Source organism: Pagrus pagrus (assembly GCF_965226575.1).
Source record: "Pagrus pagrus genome assembly, chromosome: 11".
NCBI classification, from domain to species: Eukaryota; Metazoa; Chordata; class Actinopteri; order Spariformes; family Sparidae; genus Pagrus; species Pagrus pagrus.
In genome coordinates, this window is record NC_140195.1 from 31,158,666 (window position 1) to 31,178,295 (window position 19,630).

The 19,630-nt window shown below is 39.9% G+C and overlaps 1 protein-coding gene across 4 annotated transcripts; it reads right to left on the bottom strand.

Moving 5' to 3' along the window:
* Positions 1-1,104: 1,104 nt before the first annotated feature.
* ikbkg (inhibitor of nuclear factor kappa B kinase regulatory subunit gamma) lies at positions 1,105-19,584 on the bottom strand. Of its 4 annotated transcripts, XM_084367592.1 has the most exons (16): positions 19,030-19,584; positions 18,215-18,355; positions 16,501-16,778; positions 14,327-14,401; positions 14,136-14,234; positions 13,340-13,537; positions 11,331-11,392; positions 11,035-11,082; positions 9,302-9,404; positions 7,977-8,092; positions 7,738-7,890; positions 5,716-5,788; positions 5,492-5,626; positions 3,844-3,980; positions 3,362-3,438; positions 1,105-2,350 (listed from the first exon to the last, which is right to left on the bottom strand). In XM_084367592.1, exons 2-16 carry the CDS (start codon positions 18,351-18,353, stop codon positions 2,178-2,180), a joined length of 1,866 nt encoding a protein of 621 aa, XP_084223718.1. In that variant the 5' UTR covers positions 18,354-18,355; positions 19,030-19,584; the 3' UTR covers positions 1,105-2,177. The 4 variants fall into 4 exon arrangements, with proteins under 4 accessions (XP_084223718.1, XP_084223719.1, XP_084223720.1 ...); XM_084367593.1 differs by lacking the exon at positions 11,035-11,082 and having other exon boundaries at positions 19,030-19,581; XM_084367594.1 differs by lacking the exon at positions 14,136-14,234 and having other exon boundaries at positions 19,030-19,576.
* Between the last annotated feature and the right edge of the window lie 46 nt (positions 19,585-19,630).

Sequence of the window (19,630 nt, forward strand, 5' to 3'; positions counted from 1 at the left end):
CCTAGGCTGCAGCCTAGGGAAGCCTGTGCATTAATCCGCATGTGGTCATATGTCTACATGCCAAAAACAAGAGGCAAGCCGCAGAAGAGCTATCGGCTTCAATGGCTCTCAACTGGTTAATAAACCAGCAACTCAATATTAATAAAACTGTATGTATGTTTTTCTCCAAGTCTGCAAATAGAGATCCAGACACAGATGTTAAAGTAGAAGGGAGAAGACTCTCAGTGGTGCATGAGTTTAAATATTTGGGAATAATAATAGATTCGCAATTCACATTCCAAACACAAGTTAAAAAAGTTGTGAACAAATTCAAATCTGGCAAATTTCAGACACATCAGGAATAATTTAACTACGGATACAGCTCTGACTTTAATGTTGTACATCAATGCCATGATTCCTTCACACATGAACTATTGTCTTACCAGCTGGACACAGACAGGTAGGACCGCATTACAATCAGTAGAGACTGTTTACACACAAACCCTGAAAACATTGGATAAAAAGTCAAATTCATATCACCGTTGTAAAAATTTTAATTAAATATGACTTATCAAACTGGGAAAACATTTTCATATTTGCAGGTATTTTACTTGTGTATAAAAGTTTTCACGGTATGAAAATTAGAAAATCAAATATGCTGTCATAACCTGGGATAAAGTGATTGTCTGTCTTTACTAACTTCTTATGTCCACGTGCTTTTGTCTGCACTTATGCTATTTTGTCTGTGCTTATGTGCTTGGTACTTTTGTCCGTCTTCAAATGCATAAGTGCTGATGTGCTTTTATCTGTGCCTATATGCCACGTGATAAATTGTTCTTGACTGTGTTACGTTTTCCATATGCCATCAACCTGCCAGGGACAGCTTTCATCGTCGTGAAATTTGTGTAATTTGACTTGTTTGTGCTTAGGTGTTGTGTTTTTATTTGTTTTCTCAATGCCATCAACCTGCCAGGAACTGCAGTTGAAAATTAGCCTGTATGGCTAAATCTGGCACATTTACATGATAGACTCTGGTGCTCATGTTTATTAATGTGCATTGTCCCTTCTTTAAATACAATAAACGAAGTACACCAAGGGTACACACATGACAACACACACAAGGGCTAAGGAATAACTGGTTTATTTTGTAAATCTTCAATGGTTTGAAACAATATTTTTTGCACCAAAATGATCTATGGTTACAGACAATAATCACACAAACTGTGAGGGACCCTCAATGTGCTTAGAGATAGATACATAGCTAGGTGCCACAGGTAAAGATAAGACAGAATAAGGGGCACAACAGGGCTATGCTGGGATAAAGGTCAGGCTAGCATCAGGGACAAAGCAGTGGTGCAGTCAAAGGTTCACAGGCACAGAACACAGAGAATGGCTACTTTTTCAGTAAGAGTAAATCCATCTCTAATACATAATACATGTTATGAGGTAATGCAGACAGCAACATTTATGACCAAATCATATTTGAATAATCTCTATTATTTAAAGCTCACTAGGTTATTAACATTGTCATACGTTTCCCCCTTTGGGAGGAAAGTACCACTCTGAATTGTCACTTTTTGCACCTTGGGCCCAATGAATACTGATGTTTTTAACATGGATGAGGTAAAGTATACACACTTGCCCCACAGTACGTAGTTACCTCTTCAGTTGCCACTTTACCACTTGAGTGAAGAGGGACAAAAAATGGTGAAGAGATCAGGGATCATGTACAAATACTGATGGACATGAGCATCAGTGTCCCAAATCAGAGTAAAGAATGGGGGAAGGTAGAAGGGAAATAAAAGATCAGGTACCAGGCGAGAAAATAATGAGTTGCAAAATGGAAAAGCTACAGCAGAATGTGAATCTGTGGAGCAGTTCTAGGAAAATGTGCTGCTGATCTTGCTGTCTTCACAGTCATCTGATTGCCACTTGATTTCTTGATTTCAACATTTTCAGTTTTTTAAAAATGGTATGATCAATGGTATGTTTTCAGGTAAATGTATGTGTGGTTTCATGGCAGAGGGAGTAAGGTGCAACTACCAAACATGTTTTTCTAGGGTTTGCCTTGATCTGGATGTCAAAAAAGTAACTACACTGTATATGTGTATATATATGTGTGATATATATATATATATATATATATATATATATATATTTGGGGTGTTGGTGTCATGGTGTGCTGAGCTATGCTCATGTTACTGTATACAGTCCATGACATGTATCTGCAGTGTGTCCATATCTGGAGCCTGGTATTGGCACTTAGGACAACATAAATCTGGCAGCTCCTCAGGTCCGGCTGCCCCTTGATCACCGACTGGTACCAAACCTTGATTGCGGAACGAGGTGGCAGGGGGTGCTGTGTTGAAAGCTGCACCAGGGTTGACAGAGAATAATAGCATTTTAAAATGACTTCTACCAGAAAAAAAACCTTGAAAAAATAACATTTTAAAAATTACACAAACAATACATTTCCCCCTTTTTTGTTTACAAGACACACACACACACACACACACACACACACACACACACACACACACACCTTCCACTGACAATATGACAATACGGACTCAACAAATATAATAATTGGCAACCTAGTGGCAAACAGTTGTAAGTAGAATTAAAAACCACAACAACCAAGATGGCTGACAGGAGACATGGAGAGAACCAAAGTAATAACTGTGAAGTCCTTTTAAAGAAGACATAGATAACATATGAGTATTATATATATATGTTATATTATATTATATATTATAAGATGCATTGCGATGCGGACATAGAAGATTCTGCATCAATGCAGACTCAGCATAATTGAGAGATTGCAGCTTATGTTGGGTGTTGATTGTCCGGCCTTGGGTGGATAATAAAGTTGTAAAGTTACTTCACAACATTGCTCTCATGCTTTGAATTGTGGGCGAACATTAGGCTAATGTTACTCATGTTAGGAGATATGTTGTAGGGAGGCAGAAATCAGCAGCAAGTGATTAAAAAAAAAAAACAAAGAGCCGTGTGTAACTTCTGACTCACAACAATTTCTAAAAACTAAAAACCAATGTCTGCAGCCATAAAGAATAACTGTTACAGCGAGCACAGCTAACCAGCCAAGAATTGGTAGATTAGCAGATGCCATATATTGAGATGCACTGAGAATCGTTTTTCATTCCAATCGTTGACGGCTGAATAGTGATAGAAGCAAATTATGAGGCCACTGTAGATTCACCCCTCCAACATCTTGATCATTAAAGAAATCATTAAGCAGAGCTTGAGAGCTTAGAGAGGCCTACAGAATAGCAGAGTAGATATCATGTAACTGAAGCGGGAAAAGGCTCAAAAAACTGGTTTTGAACATTTGGGTTTGTGTGCGTGTGTTGTGATAATGTACCTTGTGGAGGTGGAATGTGTGGGGCCCGTGCTGGGAAGTCTTCCAGGTGTCTCAGCTTCATTTGCTCCATACGTGCACTGAAACATGTTTATATCAAGCTTTAATATTTTTTTTTACAATTCATTGACAGGTAGGGGACAAACATAGATACAGCTCTGACTTCAGATACAAGTGTCCATCTTGATGATGTGCCAACAGCCATGCCTTTGATGACAGCTGCAGTACAGCTAATGTCAACTCAAGATGCTGATGCAGCATCTGATTAACAAATGAGATTGAGGGCAGGGAGAGAAATTCAGCATACAAGGACTATGTGACCCTTGATAAGAAACGATGTGAAAAGGGATTTGATCAGTCAATTGGAGCACACAGCAAGATAGATTGACAATGTGACCAATGCATGAATGTTCACACGCCCACATTCTGGAGACATGCCCCCTCCATCAGCAATGGCATTTAATTTTTTTTTTTTTTTTTTTTACCGTGATGTGGCTTCTTGTTTGAGCCTGTCAATCTCAGCCAGAGCCTGAGTCAGCTGATCCTGCAGCTCCTCTTTCTTCTGGTTCAGCTTCTCTCTCGCTTCTCGCTCTGCTAGGAAATCTCCCTTGTAGATCTCAGCCTGAGCAGACACAAAGAGATACGACTTCATTCAACAACAACCATTCTGTTGTTTCAATTTGCCTTCATTCCAGGCTGGATTGTGTATAACTTAAACGTGCCTCAGAGGATGGAAAAGTTAACTGACTTGATGTTCAGTATATGTGTACTTATCTTTAATGCAATATAGCGTACACTGCTTATAACATTCTAAATTGTGCTTTGGGCCCCCAAAAGGAAGGCCTACCCTGATTTTAGGAACAGAAGATACCCTACCAGAGTAGGGTATATTCAATGGCTACATTTTATGTAGCATTTTATTCAAAAGTGCTATACAACTTGGCTCTCACTCACTCAATCATGTTCACACACACACACACACACACACACACACACACACACACACACACACCCACACACACACATACACACACACTATGAAGGTATATCAATGTCAAAACAACCAGAGATGCGCAGCAACGGGTGTGTGCACGCATGAGAATTTTGTTATGCGTGCGTGCGTGCGTCTGTCTGTCACTGTTTGACAAATGTTGTCATGCGTTCACACACGCGTGCGGTCGCAGTTTCTGATGTGCGACCGGAAGTTGATCTGCACCGTGCGCAACACACCGCGTACTTAGACGCCTCGCGTAGTTGTTCTGTGTTCCATGTTCATCCAGTAGATGGAGCCATCGATCCAATACGAGATACAGACATACAGGCTTTTACAAAAAAAATACTTCTCCTCCTTCTCATTCTTCTTTTATAATTCTGGCAGCAGTGTGTGGCTCACTGCTGCCTCCCCTGGTTGACAACACTTCAATAAAATGAAAAGGCCAACTACGCGAGGCGTCTAAGTACGCGGTGTGTTGCGCACGGTGCAGATCAACTTCCGGTCGCACATCAGAAACTGCGACCGCACGCGTGTGTGAACGCGTGACAACATTTGTCAAACAGTGACAGACAGACGTGCGCACGCTGCTTCATACGCACGCAGCATCTTGTTACGCGTGACATAGTTTGCGCACGTCATTTCCGCCTACATGTGAGCGTGTGACAAAAATGTTCAATTATCTTCATGCGAGCGTTAATGCGTGCGTTCGCATAAAAACGCATGAATGTTACACGTAGTCACTACGCGTCGTGTGATTACCGGCGTGCAGCAGTCATACGCGTGAACGTGCGTGTGAACGGGGGACCATTATAAGTCAATGGGGAAACTACATTACACGTCAGGCGCTGCTTGCTGCACAGGCGTCAAAGCACGCGCGTGTGACACGTTCAGTTGATAGGTGCGCACGCATTATGACACGATTCTACCGCCATACACACACACACACACACACACACACACACACACACACACACACACACACGTAACCATCCCTTTTAGAATGATGTTTTATACAGTTATATTTCTCTCATATATTTATGGTCATCTATTGTTGTGTCTATTTGTATTTTGCTCACCTGAGCAAAATGAATTATTTTGTGGACAATAAAGAACATCTAATCAAACTGTTGTGTGACTACCTGTGCAGTGAGGACAGGAACAGTCTCTAGTGAACCTTTCTGTTGCTCCACCTCCTCCTTCAGTTTATCTATCAGGTCCTGCTTCAGTGCCAGTGCTCTTTCTGCCTCCTCTAGTCTGCTGCACAGATCTCCTCCCTGGGAGACAAAGACACACTGATGAATATTTCGATATGAACCAATAAGCTAAATAGCACAACTAAAAAGATGGTTGGATGTGCTTTTACCTCAGTCTTCAGTTTAGAATCATAGTCTCTAAACAGACATGTGTAGGCATGCTGCAGTTGTGTCAGTTTCTTTCTATGAGGAAAAATGGGAAACAGAATTTTACCATACAGTACAGTTTACCAAATCTCAGTTGATTAAAGAATTCTGAACAGATCCTAGCAATAATTACCCCATCACTGACTGCACGAAAAATGATTTTGTTAATCTTGATGAGAAGATGAGTTCATAAAATATTATTAATGTATTGTAATGTAATGTAATATTGTAATATTATTGTTTAATAAATGTTACTTAAATTTAAATTTAATTTAATTTAAAGTAAATATCTTATTCGCACAGGAGGTTCTGTACGCAATCAACCATGCTAATTTACAACACCTGTCCACAGGAGGCTTTTAAAAAATCTAAAGTAGAAAGAAAAAGGAAGAAACTGCAAGGAGAATTAAAATACAATACAGGTACGAATAAAGTTGGTGTGAAAATACAGTGCTAATATTGATACAGATATGTCTATGCATATGTATCCACATAATGTTTTTTTCTAACCGCCAGCATCTTTTTTGCAATTCTTCCCAACGAGGAAAAGCGTCTGTGGCAACACATCTCTTTTCAAAGTGACCCGGCTTTTTTGTGCGGCTGCTCTTTCACTGATACCACAAACCGATACCAGTTTATTGGTGAAACTGAAAACCGCGATCAGAGGGTGGCTTGTCAGTGTCTAGGGTTGAGCGAACCGGAATCAGCATGGAGAAAGTTGAACTGGCGACATAGGAAAGCAAGCGTCATGTCAGCAGTGTGGACCTATTTCAAGGTAAGGGATGACGACAGAAGCAAGGCAGATTGCAAGCTATGTGCTGCTAAGGTGTTGAGGGGAGGAAAGGAGAATACGTCTTTTAACACCAGTAATTTGATAAAACATCTGAAGACGCATCATAAAGCTCAGTATACGGAGTTCGCTAAGAATATGGACTCCGTGATACTCTCGCGGCTCACCAGTGGACACTGCTGGAGAAGACGCTAACTGTTCTGGGTCCTTTCGAGGAGTCAACATGACAGGTTAGCTCTTCAGATGCCATGGCCGCAGACGTCATTCCAGCAGTCACTGTGCTGCACAGATTTCTACAAAGGAGACTGAGCGATTTTCTGATTTTCCACTCTACAGCATTGCAATGCTATTCGATCCCAGGTGTGTGTGTGTGTGTGTGTGTGTGTGTGTGTGTGTCTCTGTGTGACTGTGCGTGTCTGTGTGACTAGTTCAATTTATATTTAGTTTGACACAAATTTGGAGACAATACTTTAATAGGGCTATTAAGTTGACTGCGTTAACTGTGTAATAAGTTTCATTGTTTAATTTGTCAAATTTCATTTTGTCAAATGTGAAGACAGTGCCAATGTGGAGGCTTTTGTTGACACAGGACATGATGATTATTTATATTTATTTTTATTTAATCTATTATCATTTGTTGTAACAAGCAGAGAAGAAAATAAATCCTGTCTTCCAATTCAGTGCATCTGTAACCTAATAGTTATTTTTGTGGTAGAAATATCAGTATCGGTACTTGGTATCGGCAAGTACACAAATGAAAATACCTGTACTCGTACTCGGTTTGAAAAAAATGGTATCAGTGCATCCCTACTGGTGAGTGCTGTACTCGATCACACTCGTTTTAAGCTTATTATTAGCTGTGTAGTCATCCCTCTGTTACCATAGCTTTAGCTAACGTCAATCAAACCCAACATGTAGCGTTTTTTTTCCCTCATCGCACAAGTTCTTCAACCCAGAGCTCCCAACCTCACTGCCAGCACTTTTCTGCTAGAAGGAACCATTATGTGAAAACAGGATCTTGGTTGTATGAATATTACAATATAACACAATGTGAATTTAAAAAAAAAAATCCATGTAAAAGAAATCTCTGGAATAAATCTTTCTAAATTTCATAATAATGCAGATTTTTTTATAACCAGATGGGACACTGCTATGTGTGTGTTAGTATGTGTGTGTGTGTATGTGTTGGACCCACTTCTCCTCAGTGGCTACATGTCTCTCTGTCTTCAGAGCCTGCTCCAGGCTCTGGGTCTGCAGCAGCAGCTTGTCCTTGGCCACATTATGCTGCTTCCTCTGCTGCTCCAGCTCACGCTCTGCCCCCTGCAGGGCCTTCATCTTACTGCATAGCCTGGCCACAAGAATAACAGAAAGAAACAAATCAGCACACTTGCACACCATCTAAATACATTATATTGTAATGCTGACAGGACTTACTTTTCTTCCAACATTTTGCGTTCATGCTCACTTTTTTCCAGGCAGCTCTGTCTCTCATTCAGTTCTCCTAATAGGGAAGTTGCTTGAGCTTTCAGAGCCTCGCAGTCCTTAGCCAGCTGAAAAGATACAAAAAGTTTTAAGGTTTTGGAAATACAGTTGATATTATAAGGCTGCTTTCTACAGCGCTACCATCTGTAACTTTGTTACTTCAGTCAATGAATTATTCAACTTTTGTTTATACTCCAGTGATCATTGAGGGGTGACCCTCATTTACAATGACAGAGTCAGACAAAACAAAGAAAAGGAAAAACAATAAAAAGGGGAAACACAGTCAGACTAAAAGCTGTTTGCTAGTAAAAAGCCAATAAAAAAATATTGTTTAATGTCCAGAAACATGACAAAAATGTAATAACGTAAAATAACATTCAGTAACAAAAACGCCCTTAAACCTCGCGGCTGTAAAAAATACGGATGCATGATATGGATTTTTTCAGCCAATATCGCAAACTGATAATTACCGGCTTCAGATGGCCGATACAGATTACTGCTAATTTCACATTTTTGTATTTATAAAGAAGTTCCTAGGCTGTGGTTTATTCACACCTGACCTGAGGGTAAGAAAGGTTCTGTTGTAGTGATCAAAGACGATTTAATATTCCACAGCTCTAGATTTTTGTGGTAACACTCAAACCTTCCCCTTCTCTCAGAACCATGCACAACGTATGTTACACGTTGTACTTTTGCTGTTCTCTGAATCTGAAAAAAAAAGAAAAAAGAAAACCCAATCCACCAGAAACCCATCCACACCGGCTGCGACATATTTGGCTCTTTAGTTTACACTGCGTGGCTCTACCCAGGTGGAGCAGTTGCAGCAGTTTCAAGGTACAAACAGCCACCTACTGTTTCAGAGTTTGTAAATGCTGCACTTTTCTATTATTACTATTGGCTTCATATTACTAGATCTCTTTATCGGCTAGAATTTCAGCAATACCAATAAAAAGCAGACAATATAAATTTTCCAATATCAGGAACCAACCAATATATATCATGCATCCCTAATAAAATAATTGAAAGCAAAATAAAAATACAGTTATGTAAAATAGTCACTTTTAAAATAATTGATTGTTTATAACATACAGTTATTTAAAACAGTTACAACTAGAAGTTGGGAGGTTTACGATCAAATTTCTGAAATGGCCAAAAGGTACTGATTTTAATTAGGCACTGTATTTTGTTCCAGGAGTTGGTGCACTAGCATTAAAAACAATCTTTCAAAGTTCAGACTTGAAAATTTAGATCTATGGCCATATGTTCATAGTTCATACCTGAGCACAGTCCTTGTCCTTCTGTTTGAGGAGAGCTTCAGTTCTGTCCCGCTGAGCTGAACTCTTCTGCAGGTAATCAAGCTTCTCCTCCAACTCACGATACCTACACACACAACAGATCTATCACTAAAGTGGGTTTTAAGATGACATTTGTATGACATAAGTAAAATGGCATACATTTTAATCTAAATTTAAATATATACACTGTGATTGAACATACAGTATTTGAAATTGCTGAATCACTTTTAAATCCTCTGTTGAACAGCTCAGGTTCAGACTGTCAAATCGTAAAGATTATAAGCCATTGATGTCTCAATTTCTTTTTGATATGCTTGTTGGAAAACGGGTTCTGACTGGATGATAATAATCTATATGACCTTGTTCCGTGGGTATACTGTATACTGGCCTGACACATATTAAATTAAAGTACTTCTTGTTTTCAGTGAGGGACAGGGATCTGGTCCGCTGTTTCACAATCATCTGTCCCATCAACAATTCTGTTTGACTGCATATGAGAAAAAGATCAAGATATCATGAAAATGACAACTGCGTTGGTCTGAACCTAGCAATGACACTTAGTGCTGCACTGTGCCCCCCTTGTGCTGGGCGTAAAATGGACCCGGTCAGTCTTATATCACTGTTGTAGGATCAATATTACTGATGCGACATGGAAGCTGCATTTTAATGTTGTACTTTTTCAAGCTCCAGCTAATTTTTAGTGCTGCACTTTCTTTTTCTATAGTTTTACCAATAACAAGGCATTACAAGCTATCATATAGTATGTAGATCTTAATGTTAAAATTGAATAATAACTAAAGCTGTCAAATGTAGGGGTGTAAACTGTGCAATATTTATCTCTGAAGTACAGTAGAGTACTTTAAGTTAGTTTAAAGCATAAATTGGACATACTCAAGTGAAGTACCTCAAAACTGTACTTAACAATTACCTTCTGGCAGCATAGCTTAAAAGGCACCACATAATAAAATAATAAAGTTATTCTGAGTTTGCTAGGAACACCACTTGGTATCTTAATAGTGGGCAAGCGGAAAGTTAAAGACAGCTGGCGAACAGAGTTGTCACCATTTTCAACTTTTAAGCACATCCTGTCATTGTTGTTTTTCAAGTTAGGAAGCTTAAAAGCTTTGAATGAACATCTATGAAGCAGCTCGCCCTGTCAGTTCATGATGCTAACGTTAATGTTAAGCTGAAAGATAAGTTCACCCAACAACGAAAATTCAGTCATCATCTCCTCACCCTCGTGCGAAAACATTCATTTCTGGAGCTTCACAACAAAACAGCATTGCAGCGTTCTCCTAAACAACTGGAGTAGATGGGGACTAGTCCATCTCCAGAGACGTTTTGTGGACTACCTCCATTAGAATGGAGGAAGGAGATAATGACTGAATTTTACTTTTTAGGTGAGCGTATACTTTACTTTACTTTACTTTAGTAGAACTGTCAACAGAAGTATGAGGTGTCACCACTTTTTAATTGTTATATTACATCTTGGTGTTGAGTCATGTACTGTATATCATACAACATACAACAAAAGAAAATGGATGGAAAACTAAATTATGCCTTATCCACCAGGAAACAAAAGATGAAAAACAAACATGCAGCAAACAAAATGTGTTGAAACATAGAAAACAGGCAGGTAGCAGCAGTGACAGAGTTGTAGAGAGAAGGTCTGCAAACAGTGAGAAAGAGAAAGCCACACAGAGCTGTGGGCTCACCTGCCCTGTGTGGCCTGAAGCTGCTCTGTGAGTTTAGCCAGGCTAGAGCTGGAAAAGGGAACAGAAAGAGAGGGAGGAAGACATCTGAAAAAGTCAGGCTTTTATTAAGCAGAAGAAACATTAGTGTCCTCATACCAGAGAGGAGAACTGTCTGCTGACACACAGTGTAGTTAAGATTAACTAAACAAACAACAAACAGCTGGCTCGACACAGAAAATCTAGTCAGAAAGTTTAGTGCGGTTAGTTTCAAACAATGCACTGAAGTATAGTGTATGAGGAGGGAAAATGTGTCATACCAGTCAGACGAGTGCTGTGCCTCAGAGCGATGCTGAACAACCTCCTCAGTAACATTGCTTGACTGTAAAAACATTCAAATGAGTCTTTTAGATCACAGATAAGGCAGCCTATTCTTGTTTTTCATCTATATCCATAACATTTCTATTGTACACAGAGAAGTCATTAACAAGCAACTGAATGTCTTATCTCGGGGGTGGGTTGAAAAGAAAAAATATATTTTCCGATTCAAAACAATCTTCTTTTGAATGATCAGTTCCTAAAGTCCAAAGATGGATCCTGTAATTTTTGAAATGCCCCCAGACATCTGCCTTTAGACTTGGTGATGCCTTTCAGTGGAGCAGCTCCCTCCATGAATTAACCGAGGCAATTAGTGTCTCAAGTAGCCAGATCTCTTTGCACAAAGAACCAAAGGAATTTGTGTTTATACTACATTTGAGTGTATGTATTTGCGTTGTAGTGTGCTGGTCATGTTAAAGAAAAGGTACATTAATGTAACTGCTTTTGGGTCAATCTCAATATAAACAATACTATTTTTAATAATGCATCAGGTAAGAGGGTTCCCTGTACAACACCAATTCTGTGAGCATCTATTTCATAATGAAATCAATTTGAATTTGTGTTGTCAGAAATATCAAAATATCTATACATGTTGTTTCTGAATATTTGAAACTGTTTCAATACTCATTTTCCACATTATTGATACACCTTCACCAGCTGCACTTTCTCGCTCTTTTACCTGAGAAGCAGTTGTCTTCACCACACAGCACACTAGCATGGTTATATTTATCTTTTAATAAAAATGCTAAATTGTATGACCTCAGTGTTGCATCAATATTTCCCTGTGGTACATGGTATTGAGTATTGCTATTTTTCACGGTATTCTATCAAAGTTAGAAGTTCCAGTATTCTGACAACACGAATGCTAACATTGTGAAATGGAATCAACACGATTTGATTCACAAAGTGATGTCCAGCTCTACTCTCATCTATAAGTGACACACAATATGTAACAGAGGGAAACAATAGCCATGACAAGCAATAGGAGTCAGTTGATTAGTTCTCTAAAATATTTTTTTTAATCCAATTTAATATTTCTTGATAATAATTTAAAATGTTATCTAGCAAACATATTAGGGAAAATATGCTTGTGTTGATTTCAAATTCATTACACAGTTAATTAGTCTAATATAACAGACATTTACCAGAGCCAGACCTAAGGGTGCATTGATTTTGTCTAGTTTGATTGTGTTGTGCTATACTACTGTTTTTATCTTTTACTGTTGCTGGGTAATTCATTTTAGCATTTTCAATTGTCTGATTGTATTTACTTTATTACAGTCCTGAAATAATGTAATTGGCTTCAACCATGTAAAGCACTTGGTAACTTCTTTCAAAAGTGTTTTCATGATGATGATCTCGCCTGACTTCACCAGCTGGGAACCCAAATCACTGACTCTTCTCCTCTTTGTCAATCCGGTTAAAGGTGCTATCTGTGCTATCTCTAAGAAATCATTATCTGACAAGTTGGGAATGAGACTCAAAAATCAACTTTTCTTACAATTAACACCTTTAAGGATACACTGTATGAGCCCTGTTTAAACACTATTACCTGGGTACTTGTGTGTGTGAGTGCTTATGAATGTGTATCTTTACATGTAAATTTTACATGTGTACTTTAAATAAACTAAAATTGAAGTTGAAATATGGCTTATTTTTATTGTTGTTATTGTAATTGTTTATTAATTCTTAAGGTGCTCTTACATGTGTGATTTAAGAGAATGTATTCATTAGTTTTCTTGGGTTTTTAATTTTCTCTTTGGCATGAAGGAAATTCATATATCTAATTATATATCATAATATCATATTTATATAATTCATAAAAGCAATCAGGCACAAGTTGTCTGTTGTCATTACTGTTACTTTGTTACATGTATCCTGCCCATCTGTGGTACGACATTACAGTATTGAATCCTAGGGTACAATTTGTTTGTGTTTGCTTCAGTGTTACCTGTGCCTGGGCCAGTTTGGCCCGTAGCTGGTCAATGCAGCGCCGCATTCGCTCTCTCTCCTTCTCTCCTTCGTCCCTCTCCCTCTCCCTCTCCCTCTCCAGCTCTTCATTCTTCCTCCTAAGCTCTCTCATCCCTTCCTCCAGTTTTTCTTTGTGGCTCTTCAGCAACTGGAGGAACTCGTTTGGACCTTCCACAGGCTGTGGAGAGAGACATAACAGTGAAAGAAGCAGGGATGCATGGATGCAGGCAGAAGTGATGACAGGAGGGATATGGATAAAGATGGAGCACATTCACCCTGGGCTGGGGGACCAACACCAAGCAAAAAGTAGAAAGACACCAAGATGTAAGAGAACAGAAACTGAGGTTTACAAAAGGAGACAGAGGGATAAAGTGGTGGAGTAGAGGTGTGTGTCAATGCTGTGCTCCATTCAAAGTAAGATGCACAGAAATTCCTGGTGTCCAACTACCATTCAAGCCAGCGTTCCTGCCTGGAAGTATATGAAAAAACAACATGGACAACATCTAGAATTATACTGCCCTGCCCCAACATAGCTAGTGCCAATTTTATTATTAGAGCAGGTATTTGAAGGTGATTAGTCTCAGATTTTGTTCAGAGTTCCTTTATCACAGGCCATCTCATATCATTTCTCAGAGCAGAAAGTCAGGATTTCCAACCACTACCTCAATTCAATGAAAGACAGGGTGAGGCAAAGCAATAAACTAGAAGAGTGACGACCAGAGAGTAAGTGTCAGCATTCTGATTGTTGGAAAGCACGATGCTGTGAGCAGGCTCACCTGGCCAGTCTCCCTGCCCATTATCTCCCCCCATACCCATGAAATTGAGGTGGGGGGAGAAGGGGCACTACTCAACGAGCTATGCACACTTGCATATTCCTAAACACAAACACACCAGTTAGATGAAAACTTAACAAATACATCAACTGAAATCAAAACACATCCAGGGTGAACAGCTTAATTCATCTTACCAAGCTGCGAGGTGGCGTGGTCTGTGTGTGTTGATCTGTCTCTTCAACTCTCTTCCTCTCCCGTTGATCTAAAGTCTGAAAGACACAACAGAAGGAAGTGTTTCCAATGTCCGGTGGAAACGTTTTAGAAGCGGAGCACGCATCTACTCTTCAGCTCTGCAATTCTATTAGTTTAGAGTCCTCTTGCCACATCTCGCATGTTTTACAAACACAATAAAAGTATGTTTGCATAACAATTGCTTTGTGGCTGAAACCACCTTTCTTTGTGATCACTCATTTTAAATGTCAATTCAGGATGATAATGATTAATTGAATCATCACTGTTAAGACTTTAACCAATTAAAATTATTTTAACCACAAATACATCTCCTCAAAATCGCAAATACTTGCTTATCAAATATATCACAATAAAATACAACATTCTGGTATGAAAAATGTATTGAATTCAAATTCAAGTAATTTGTAATACAAAAAATACAAAAAGATATTCTATACAAATGGATATGATTACATTTTAGCCATTTAGTAGCCTCAATATGGGTTGGCTTTTGTTGGGCCAGTTGTTGAATAGTGACAGACAGAAGCTCCTCAATTATTATGTTATTTAGTTTATGAGTTTGGTAACTTGTTTACTTTATCTGTTAACTCCTGATGTAGCCTACTCTGAATTTTCTTCAAATATTGATCAAGTCAGTGGTTAAAACAGCTTTCTAATAGACAAACATCTGACACGCCTAATATATCAGTAATAATTAACCCAGACCAGATAAGGCAGCTGACTATTAATTAAAGAAATTGTTTAAAATTTGCATTCCTAATATCAGTATAGCCAATGTCATTCTCCTCTGCCGTCACTAACCTGTATTTAGGATTTTTTTCAGATGTCCTGATCACACAACATCAATAAGCTCAATAGTGCAGGAGCTTGACAAAAACTGTTGGATAACATGCAGCATTTATTTAAGTAGTGATAAAATCACTATTTTATACCTTTTCTGAAGAGTGTAAACTACAGTGACTGTCAGCAGAGCACTTACCTCCACCAAGATCCAACAGGTCCCTTCAATTCAGTCAAGCCTAAACCATAACGAACTTGATAGCCCTTTATCATTCGAAAAATTTAAACCACCCATGCTTCACCATAATTTAAACTCACCAGATCTTGAATCCACATCAAATTTTACTCACTCATAGATACTGGCCACATAAATACACTCATTGTTTTCTGTCAAGATGCATCCATTGCATTATTCCCTGAGAAGTGAGAAAAAAGATCTGTCCCTCTTTCCAGATCCACACCAAAACTTAATGGACTCTATTCTGGGCTGGGACCATTCTTCATCCAAGTTTCATGGAAATCTGTTCTGTAGTTTTTGTGTAATACCGTAACTGAAAAGAGGATGTAGAAGAAAAGATGTAGTAGCAGGAAAACCATATCTGTCTCCCTTCCTCTCTTGCTTTTTTCCTTCTCTTCCCACTTCAATCTCTTCCTCAGCCCTGGCACGTAAAAATAGTTAGCAGGGAAAAGAATCTCGAGAGAGACGCTCTGCTCAGTGCTCAAAGGCCTGGTGGCACACTGGCTGAAATGGCGATGGATCCTGTGGCCCCGATGTTAATCACTAGCAGTGAGGCTAATTTCTGTCCATAGGTTATATTAAAATATGACTAGCTTATGAGCTACATTTGCACATCACCACACAGTACATATGTCCTTCAAAATGTGGCAACGTTACTGTAACTATTACAGCAGCAATAGAAACATGGAATAAGGCCACACAGCTAATGAAAGTATATATTGAAAACACACACACACACACACACACACACACACACACACACACACACACACACACAGTATACCAGCTAAAGATAATAAAATATAACAGTGGAAGCTATTTAAAGCTGGGTGATTCTGGAAAAAGATGTTGATTGTTCAGTCTCATTCCCAGGTTGTCAAATACTGATGTTTTGGGTTAGTGGCTTGGTTGGAGACACTATAATTTATTATTGAGTGTCATTCCCAGACAACCTGCGAATGACACTCAACGAATAACCATCTTTCTCCGGACACGCTAACCCCCCTTTAATGTCGGAACTAATGTAACTAACTAATGTAAAGGTAAAAACACCTGACAATGTGTCGAGATGAGGAGTGTGAATATCAACTAGCCAACCTGTGGTCCAGCCTGTGGTCCATCCAGCGGTCCGTTCCTCGCTGTGCGCCCCTGCAGGTCTTCAGTCTGGCTGGAGCTGCAGCAGTGGTTGGAAGAGGAGGCTGGTCCGCTCACCAAGCCCTGTAAAGAGTGGTTCTCCTGGGCCAGCCTCTCCACCAGGGCCCTGGCCTCCTGGAAACGGCAGCTGAGAAATTCTCTTTCCTCTCTTGTCCTGCGCTGCCATCCCTCCATCTCCTCACAGCGCTGACGCAAGGCTAGGTTGCTCCGCCGCAAGGCCTCTGGAGGGCAGAAAGGTGACGTTCAAAGACGAGGTAGCAGATTGATACATCACAGATATGAACATATTTCATTTGACTTTTATTGCATATCCAGTATCCAACTCTGGACACATACCCCACACTTGATAATTAGCACAAAGTCAAAAACGGGTATTCCCACCATGTGCATCGATGACAGCCTGACATCTTTGGCTCACACTCCTCACTAGACTTTGAAAATTGTTCTGCGGTATGATGCTCCATTCTGCAACAACAGCAACTCTGACTTCCTGGAGGTCATGTGGTGGAGGGTCAGGGGCATACATGCAATGCTTCAACTGGTCCCAGAGATGGTCTATGGGGTTCAGGTTGGGCGACATGGCTGGCTATTCCGTGTGAGGGACACCACATGGTGTGTGGTGACCACATGAGCACCATGTGGGGTTGCGCTGTCATCCATGAACATAAAGTCAGGTATGGCTGACCCGTGACTGTTCCATTGACAAACACCAGATCAGTTTTTCTGTCCATTGATATTCTGGCTCACACTGTTGCACCACCTCAGGCAGGCAGGTAGCGCTCCTGCTCAGTCAGCTTATGTCGGTTGACCATGACTATTTTAAATGGCCACAATGGACACTCACTCATTGTCCAGTGCCTTTTATAGTAATTGTTTTTGCTCAATAACAGCTTCCACCATATTTGTGTGAGTTTTGAGTTTGACCCCTCATTTGAGTAAAGCCCCATAACTGAGCTGAAGCAGTTCTACAAACAAACAAACAAAACCCTTTTTCAGAACTCAGATACACGTCTTTCCATGAGTAAAACTACTTAAGCAACAAATATACTGCTGGGCAAAATATATGCATGTTGAGGTCCCTTTCCAGTCTCTGCTGATGTCTCCTCTTTCCTCCTTGATGCCAGCTTTCAGTCCTGATCTGTGCTTCCTTGTCACCTGACTGAAATACAGCTTTTTCAGCTCTGAAAAGAGCCCTCACCTCTCCATTCATCCACGCCTTCTGGATATCTTCTGGTATCCACATAGCTCAGTGACCTTGAGCAAAATGCTGAACCCCAATTGATGCAGATGGCCAGCCGTGCATGGGAGCTTGCTGCTATTGGTACGAGTGTGTGTGAATGAGAGGTAAACTGAAAATTGCTTTGTATAAAAGGTGCAAATACAACATAGAAATACCATTTAGAGAGTGTTTTACTGTCACAGGACCTAATTTCCTGACTGTTGTAAGTTAATATTAGGAACTATAAAAGCTTTTACTGTTATATTTGCCCAAATATACATCTTACTAACAGTAACTTCTTTAAATTTCCCTTTGAAATCATCATTAATTGTGTCAACATCTCGAACATATTCTGTACTATGTACCAGCATTCTGTTAGAAATGCACTCTAGCATCAAATACAGAGATATACCGTACTTTTGTTGGAATACATCCTACCTCTAAGCTGCTGGTTGTCGCCCAGCAACCTGGTTACTACTTCATTGGCAGCCAACTCTGGTGGAACCCTGAGGGCCCCTGCACTCTCCTCTCCTGTCATGTCCCACTGCATTGGGCCATCAGGTTGGGGCTGCACCATCCCTATAGAAAAACGTAAAGATAATTACATATACATACACACATCAACCATATCAATACACAACACCACTGCACGCATAACAATGTAGTGATGAAGTCTGTTTCCCTGTGCGATTCCCTTGACCTTAACTTGAACGTTGTCAGAGATGCTTAACCTGACCGCAATCTTATTTCTGCTACACCTAACATCACCCTGACGCGCAGTCATCATATACCGACACATGGCATACCACGCATCATCCCCGTTAGGCGGCCTGGGGTAGCGACTTTCACTTTCAGTTCAATCTCTCGTCAAAATGCTTTTCCATTCCATGTCTCAGAAGGCCATCTGGCCTGCTGATAGCTTTTCTGTGTTTAGTGTAAATGGGGAAGTGTCAGTCCTTCTTACCTACAGTACATTCAGGTGTCGGTGAACAGGGTGAAAACATTACGTCATCCGAATTACCATGAGGCAAAGAGATCAACTGAGACACATATAGCTTGTTTTGTATATTTGTTTACAGCATAAGGAGAAGTAAAACCACTATTCGTCATTTCCAAACGCTGACACAGTCAAAAGCGACTGATCAATTCATATTTACTACAGTTAACTTTACAACGATGTTGTTTCCTTCCTCACACTGAGACAGGATCAAATCAGTATTAAGTACACCACCAACGTACAAAACTTCTCTTACCCTTTTATTCTTTCTCAGTTTGGTTGTCCGGAATTAAAGGCAGCCGAGCTGTCACCTACACAACCTGTTAGTAGCGTTGCTATTTAGCCAACGTTAGAGAGCTGGCTAATGCTAAATAGCTAACGATTTAGCTTAGTTTCTAAGCTAACTAGGATAATTTAGCCAACAAGTAGCTAGGTAATCTGAGGCATTTGTTGACTGATATCAACAACGACCTAAATCAACAAACTGTATATGTTCCGAAAGGCATTTTGCCCAGTTTAACAGAGTTCTGGTAATTCGCTGTGCGTGTTTCAGATGGGTTGAGGTTATCTGTCAAAGCCGAGGCGAGTGTTGTTAACGTTAGCTCACAAACGCGAGACTTCGTTCGGCCCCAAATTCAGTCTTTCAGTCAGCACTTCCTGTCAGTTAACCAAGGACCTGGAATCCAGCCTGAGGATACACCAAACATTACATAGACTGTTTGCTGTATGGTGCTTAAAATTCTTCTAAAAAAGGTTTTTGATTACATAAGCGAACTCCACCGCTGATGGGGATCACCAGTGAGTTATTCATTTGAACCAAATCACAGTGCAAGAATGAACTTCCACTCTAGATAAAA